Consider the following 7783-nt stretch of genomic DNA (forward strand, 5'->3'; position numbering starts at 1 on the left):
TCTCGAGCCCCATTCCTGATTCCTCAGTCTCATACATACTCTCATTATTTCTCCCCAAAATACAACCCTAGCCTCCATCGCACCCCCGTTGGTCGCACTGTCGCCGCCTGGTTCGTCGTGATCGTTCTTCAATCATCCTATTTCGTGGTGTTCGAAGGCCCTTCCATTCCTCCAACGCCAATCCTCCTACTAATTGATGATAAATTGATATTGGGTTGTACATGCTTTTATTTTTTTTCTGCTATTAAATTTTGTTAAAGTTTCTTGATTGTACTCATTGCCTAAAGGAATACTTGTATCACATAGCTCACTACTAGTGCCTGCTGTTCGTGTTTGTTTTTTAGTTCATAAATTATCAAATTATATTGATTATTGAATGGCTCTGCTCACTACTGCTATGCTGTGTTGTACTCTGGTTTGTGTCTTCTTTGTTGTTGTGCTATACTTTGGCTCTCTGTTGTTCATTGCTGAGCATTTTTGTGTTTAATTAAGTCAATTAAAACTATGCTTTGGGCTTAATTGTGCTTAGATTGTTAAGTTAGTTAATTCAGCATATGTTCTGCTCTGCTGTTGTTGTGTTGATGTTTTGTGTTTTGTGATTTCTTTGCATAGTGATGTGCTGCTGAAAACTGAAATTGCTGCTGATTTGTGTGTGTTTGTGTTTGTTTTACTGTTTTGTGATTTAATTATGCTTAAATGGTGACTGTCTTCATATTTTTTATTTCAGTTATGTAGGATTTTGTGATTTCTTTGCCTAGTGATGTGCTGTTGGAGATTGAATTGCTGTTGTTAAATTTTTGAAACTTGACAAGTTTGAGGTCTTTGTGGATTCACTGGATTGTAATTTTCCTTTTGTGGATGATAAATTACAAAACTGGTGAACATATATATATTATGGAATCAATAAGCAAACTGAAAGCCGGATGATATATATTATTCCATTCCTTAATTTATGACTCTATCCAGAATTAATGGCATGCAGCATTAGTATCAATAACATTGTGATTTATAGTGGATTTTGATGATTGATGATAAGTTTGGATGTTGGCATTTTATGTTTGGTTGTCTTATTTTGTTATTTGACTTTTGAGTTTGTACTTGAATAAGATCATAACATTCTGGTTTATGTAGTATTTTAATTTGGATAATATTTTAAGGTTTATATTAGACTATAATTATGTTTTAATGTGTTTATTTATATTTTATTTATTATTTTATTATAAAACGGTTTTTCAGTTCAACCACAGTTGAATCGGTTGAACCTATGAACCAGTGAACCAATAGCTAGAACGGTTCGATGACCGGTTCGGTTTTCAGAACCTTGGTGAGGACTGAAGACTGAAGGCTAAGGTTGGTTTCTGGATCAAAACGCAGCATTTTTGACAAAATTTAAAAAACCGGCCGGTCACGATTCGACCGACCAGTTCCTGCCGGTTCGACGGTTCAATTTTAGTTCTTAAATTTGACGATTTTACCTTCTGTCCGAACCGTATTTGTTAACGGTTTCCGGTTCGACCGACCAGTTCGAACCGATTTTCAGAACATTAGTCATAATATTAAAGTGTTGCAACTAATATCATATAAGTCAAATTAATAAAGTGATGTAACTAAAATGATTTAAGTCAAAATATCCAAGTTATTTAAGTTATTAATGGATCTTATTTAATGTAAATTATAAATCAAATAAAAATATTAATTTAATAGTCTTTTAAATAACAAAATAAAAATATCCTGAATGTCATTGTTACCTACTCTACGGTCTAAATATATAAATCAATTTAACAATCTTCTAAATAAATTTTACGTAAATCTAACTAAACAATAAAATAATTCCTACTCGATGAAAAAAAGATAAAAATACCAACTTCAAAACTCAATGGTCTGTGTGTGTCCCGTCTCATTTAATCGGTTAATGTCTCCCAAATGCACTATGACAATCTACCATAATGCTTTTTTTTTTTTTTTTTTTTGGACGTGACCATAATGCTTTTAAGAGTTGAAGAAAAATGCTCAAAAATAGAGGGCTTGCTTGGATTCATCAAGCCCATGATTCCATAACCCATTACATCAAAATCTAAACAACCTCGAAGTTTAATGACCGAAAAAGAACCCTCGAAGTTTCGATTCAGATTGATGGGTTTATTCTTGACCCAAAAAAAAAGAGTGATAGGTTTATTGTTTATACATCAATTGCTGTGATTTCTAATTTTAATTTTTTTTTTCTTTTTTTCCGCTCACTTTCCCCATAACAGAAACAAAATAAAAAAGAACAACAACCTTGAAAACCCTAACTCTTTTCCCTGCACCGAAGAGGGGGCAAAAAGCCAAGAACACTCCAGTAGAGGGCTCTCTAGCAGGGTATCCCGTTTCAAGAGCCTTCGATTCGGCTCCCAAATCAACCATTTTCACTACTTACTACTATTGTTGTTATTATTATTATTCCGTAACTCGCGATAGCTGCTGAAGAGATTATACACCTTGTTTTTTAGAGGATTAGGGTTTTGATGGGTACGGAGAGGAAGAGGAAGGTGAGCCTGTTCGACGTGGTTGATGACGGTGCCGTTAAGATGGCGAAGCCGAACGGCGGCGCCGCCAACGCCGTCGGAGGAAACAGCCTCATAAACCGGTGGAATGGGAGGGCTTATTCGCAGAGGTACTATGAGATCTTGGAGAAGAGGAAGACGCTTCCAGTATGGCACCAGAAGGAGGAATTCCTGCAGGCGTTGAAGAATAATCAGACACTCATCCTCGTTGGTGAAACTGGCAGTGGTAAAACCACCCAGGTTAGTTGCTTTCTCATGATTTTCAATGTTTACGTATATAATATATGTTGTAGTTGAGGAAATAAAAGCAAAATGATTGGTTAAGCATATAATTTAGTAATTAATAATTAGTACTTAACATTAAAATCCTGTTTGAGCGCCTTGTATAATATTTAAGCATTACTGTGTAGACATTACGAACTTAAATCTTAGGGGGCAAAACTAAGCTAGGATTTAAGAGGCATTAGGATTTTTGAAGATTGCATCTATGACACGTTTGGAAGTATTGCTTCTTTGACAGACGGTGACTATTTGGAAGCATTGGTGATTCCTAGGTTACTATTAGACTATTAGCAATTACAGGCGCTATATGGAGCTATTGTTTAGCGAGTGATATGCTATGAAATTTGAAAAATATAACTGAACAAAATTTGACAAGGTGCAATTACTAAAAAGCATTATTACACTACTTGTTGGCGTGAGTTTTTCCTTTTTATTTTATTTTATTTTATTTTGTTTTGTTTTGGCTTGCAGATCCCCCAGTTTGTTTTGGAGGCTGTTGATATAGAAAGCCCTGATAAACGCAGAAAGATGATGGTTGCATGCACACAGCCACGTAGGGTGGCTGCAATGTCTGTCTCCCGGCGTGTGGCGGAAGAGATGGATGTGAATATTGGAGAAGAGGTTGGTTACAGCATCAGATTCGAAGATTGCAGTAGCGCAAGAACCGTTTTGAAGTATGTTCTATTTATATCTAGGAAATTATTGTTCTTCTACTTCATATGAATATAAAGTTTTTTTTAATCATGCTGCTATTTTTGTTACTCGTGTAGTCTAAATGTTTATGCCTTTTTGTTACCCTTACAGGTATCTCACAGATGGTATGCTTCTGAGGGAGGCAATGGCTGATCCACTTTTGGAACGATATAAAGTAATTGTTCTTGATGAAGCACACGAAAGAACTTTGGCCACAGATGTGCTATTTGGCCTTCTAAAGGAAGTGCTTAAAAATAGACCTGACTTGAAGTTGGTCGTGATGAGTGCGACTCTTGAAGCTGAAAAGTTTCAGGGATATTTTAATGGCGCTCCACTTATGAAAGTTCCTGGAAGGTTACATCCAGTGGAGATTTTCTATACCCAGGAACCTGAAAGGGACTACTTGGAGGCTGCTATTAGGACGGTGGTGCAGATACACATGTGTGAACCTCCTGGAGATATACTTGTCTTCCTTACCGGTGAGGAAGAAATAGAGGATGCATGCCGCAAAATTACGAAAGAAGTTTCAAATATGGGAGATCAGGTAGGCCCTGTGAAAGTGGTTCCACTGTATTCTACTCTTCCGCCAGCAATGCAGCAGAAGATTTTTGAGCCAGCTCCTCCTCCAGTAAATGAGGGTGGACCCCCTGGAAGGAAGATTGTGGTGTCAACAAACATAGCTGAAACATCACTAACAATAGATGGTATAGTCTATGTCATTGACCCTGGCTTTGCTAAGCAGAAGGTTTATAACCCTCGCATCCGTGTTGAGTCTCTCTTGGTATCTCCAATATCAAAGGCTAGTGCACACCAGAGGTCTGGGCGTGCTGGAAGAACTCAACCAGGGAAATGTTTTAGACTTTATACTGAGAAAAGTTTCCATAATGATCTTCAGCCACAAACGTATCCTGAAATTTTGAGATCGAATCTTGCCAACACAGTTCTCACCTTGAAGAAACTTGGCATAGATGATTTAGTGCATTTTGATTTCATGGACCCTCCTGCCCCAGAGACCTTAATGCGGGCATTGGAAGTGTTAAATTACTTGGGTGCACTGGATGATGATGGTAACTTAACAAAGCTGGGTGAGATTATGAGTGAATTTCCTTTGGACCCACAGATGTCAAAGATGCTCGTTGTCAGTCCAGAATTCAACTGTTCAAATGAGATACTTTCAGTTTCTGCCATGCTATCAGGTATTGTTTTTATATTAACATATACTTCTAATTTCATGTCTGTCCAGAGTCTCCCGCATAATGTTAAAGGGAATGTATCTGCGTTGGGCTCCATTATGAAATGGACGCCCAGCATTCATGCACAGTGATAATATTGTGCATATGATGGGGATGTTTGACTGCTTACGTGTGTGCTTGGTTTGCACATGAAAGCTGTCGGTAGTGTGTCCTGTTAGGTAGCCATCAGCAACTGTCTTCTCTGGGTTCCATGCCCCCGGTTGGCATGCTCCATAGGATTCTAAGTAAGTGCTGATGCAGATAGTTGCAGTTTCTCAGTATTCTCTCATGAAGAAAATCGTGTGGTCTCGCCTCTATGCATCTGCTGACCTTCCGTGGGCCTCCTCTGTGATAATCAATTTCTTTCTTTAGTACCCAATTGCTTTGTCCGGCCTAGAGAGGCACAGAAAGCTGCTGATGAAGCGAAAGCTAGATTTGGGCACATTGATGGAGATCATCTCACGCTATTGAATGTATATCATGCCTACAAACAAAACAGTAAGTGCTATATGTGCTAGCTTTCTGTTTCGTTTTCAATTTCTTGCTTGTTACATGCTCTGACGGGGTATCCGAAATTGGCTTTTCAGATGAGGATCCTTCATGGTGCTATGATAATTTCGTTAATCATAGGGCACTGAAAGCAGCCGACAACGTTAGACAACAGCTAGTCCGTATCATGGCCAGGTTTAACCTGAAGTTATGCAGCACTGATTTCAATAGTCGGGACTACTACGTCAACATCAGAAAGGCTATGCTGGCGGGATATTTTATGCAGGTAGCTCATCTGGAGCGAACTGGACACTACTTGACTGTGAAAGACAACCAGGTTTGGAAAGACGACCTGCTATTTTTCCATTTACTTTTTTCTTTCACCGTCATAAATTTTGTATCTTCAAAATAGCTAGAAGTACCTTGGTGGATTGTACTCATTACATAACTTGTTCTTGTTGTAGGTGGTTCACTTGCACCCATCAAATTGTCTGGATCACAAACCTGAATGGGTCATCTATAATGAGTTTGTTCTTACAAGTCGGAATTTTATTAGAACTGTTACAGACATACGTGGTGAATGGTAAGAATTTTCCTGTTTCTGAATTCTATTCTTGTACTGCCATTTCATCTTTTATTTTTGGGAGAGAGAGAGGAGGGGGGGACGGGTGTTATCTTAGGATAAAAATCCTAATTTGCAGAATAGTTTTTCTATAAATTACATGAACTAACATTCTTTCATAAGTCAGAATTTCAAGGTTTTGAATTATGAAGCTGACAAAGATAGTTGCAGTTTGTTTTTCTGAATCGGAACTAAGAATTTGGTTTGTCCTGTATGGTGTTTTGACCTTCCAGTCAGACTATGTTTGATGTCATTGACATGTACTTAACCCGACGATCGATTGCTATCTGACAGGTTAGTTGATGTAGCTCCACATTATTATGATTTGTCAAATTTTCCTCAATGCGAAGCGAAGCGTGTTCTTGAGAGGCTTTACAAGAAACGAGAGAAAGAAAGAGATGAAGCCAGGAGTAGGAAATGAAGTCCTATCCCATCCACACCATTTTAACCTTGGATTTGGATTTTTCGTCTCCTTCATTTTGACATAAATTTCATTGTGCAAAAGTTGGCTAATACTACCGAGGAATGAAATTATTGTCATTATCGCATTCACGAGTTGAGAAGTTGAAGAATTGCCCAAGTTCCTTGTATTATTTATTTGCTAGAGTAGTAATATGTATTCGTGGTGTTTGTTTTATTTACCCTGTGGAGTATTTTGAAATTTGCAATTTTTGTTCTTTTTGGATGTTACATTCCGATAAAGGTCTGAATTCGGATGCGATGCCAATACCCTGCATAATGGTACTCATATTATAGTAAGTACAGAAAAAGCAAGTAGATCCAAAGGTACCATTTCAAATGGCCATGTTTTATTTGAATGTTCCCTTGTAGCACGTAGGTTAGTTCTTTCGTCTTATCAGGTTTTGATATTCCGATTGTTGAGCCACCTAAAATGCCTTTGGTACTAGAACCAAAAGTGAGTCGTGTCAGCTTAAGTTATCTTTAACTTTACCAGTAGTTTCATAAATTATAAATTGAGCTTGTAAGATGAGCATGAGTTAAAAACATTAGTTCATGTTTCCTGTTGAATGTTATGGTGCTTTCAAGATGTCCGGAATTTAGCGGTCCGAGAATGTTTTAGATAAAAAAATTTGCTAAGATAGCTATTATACCTCTAATAATCGAGCTAATTTATTTGAGCTACTTTTTTAAACTAAATTTAACTTAAGAACATAAATCCGTGGATCTAGTTTAACCAGTCTAATTTGATAAGTACAATAAGAGGATTAACTGAAAATTTGCATTTAGTAAATTATTTGAAGAACAGATATTGCCAATGATACAAAGAAAAGGGAAATGAATTGGAAAAACATTTTGTACAAAAATCAAAACAGAAAGTTTTAATTGACCCGAGGATATTACCATTGTTCATTTGGTTTCCAGAGCTTTGGTTGTCGCCTACATAGTTGCAGTCATGTTTTCCAAGGAAGCCATAAAGTCTACAGGGTTAGGATTATTCCCTGTCGCTTCAAGAATAGCATTTCCTATTCTGTCTCTACCTTGCCCGCGACCGCGTCCGCGAGTCGACATCTGGTCCCTATACACACCAAACAAGTGATATCAAGTTGATCAGTCTCAATATCGCAAATCTAGTGCTTTAAGCCCCAAATGCATGCTCATGAACGTTTATGCCACATATATCAGTTAGATATTCTAATAGCACATAGACACATATACAGAGAATGCACAGAAGCATAGTCAATCCGTCCCTCAGGCTCTACAGGAACAAACAGCTCTGATACCATAATGTAACACCCTACCACACAGTTTTACGCTTAAGCCGTAAAACAGAGGTGGTGTGGTATTACGAGCTCTAAAACAAAATATATACACAATAGTATCTGAAAGAGTAATATACGAGGAGCCTTGAAAAACGGGTAAAACAAAATCGCAAAATAAAAAGCGCAACGCTCAGGAAACGA

At 37.6% G+C, this 7783-nt stretch overlaps 1 protein-coding gene across 3 annotated transcripts; it reads left to right on the top strand.

The window, feature by feature from the left end:
* Nucleotides 1–1954: 1954 nt before the first annotated feature.
* Nucleotides 1955–6679, top strand: LOC112766694 (probable pre-mRNA-splicing factor ATP-dependent RNA helicase DEAH2). Of its 3 annotated transcripts, none has more exons than XR_003184506.3 (7): nt 1955–2783; nt 3297–3499; nt 3630–4714; nt 5012–5248; nt 5338–5576; nt 5704–5822; nt 6156–6679. XR_003184506.3 is itself a non-coding variant. In XM_025812591.3 (7 exons), the coding sequence occupies exons 1-7, from the start codon at nt 2505–2507 to the stop codon at nt 6280–6282; spliced, it is 2178 nt and encodes a 725-aa protein (XP_025668376.1). In that variant the 5' UTR covers nt 1955–2504; the 3' UTR covers nt 6283–6679. The 3 variants fall into 3 exon arrangements, 1 of the variants encoding a protein (XP_025668376.1); XR_003184505.3 differs by having other exon boundaries at nt 5022–5248; XM_025812591.3 differs by having other exon boundaries at nt 5123–5248.
* Nucleotides 6680–7783: the final 1104 nt, after the last annotated feature.

This window comes from Arachis hypogaea, chromosome 17 (genome assembly GCF_003086295.3).
Source record: "Arachis hypogaea cultivar Tifrunner chromosome 17, arahy.Tifrunner.gnm2.J5K5, whole genome shotgun sequence".
In the NCBI taxonomy this organism is placed as follows: Eukaryota; Viridiplantae; Streptophyta; class Magnoliopsida; order Fabales; family Fabaceae; genus Arachis; species Arachis hypogaea.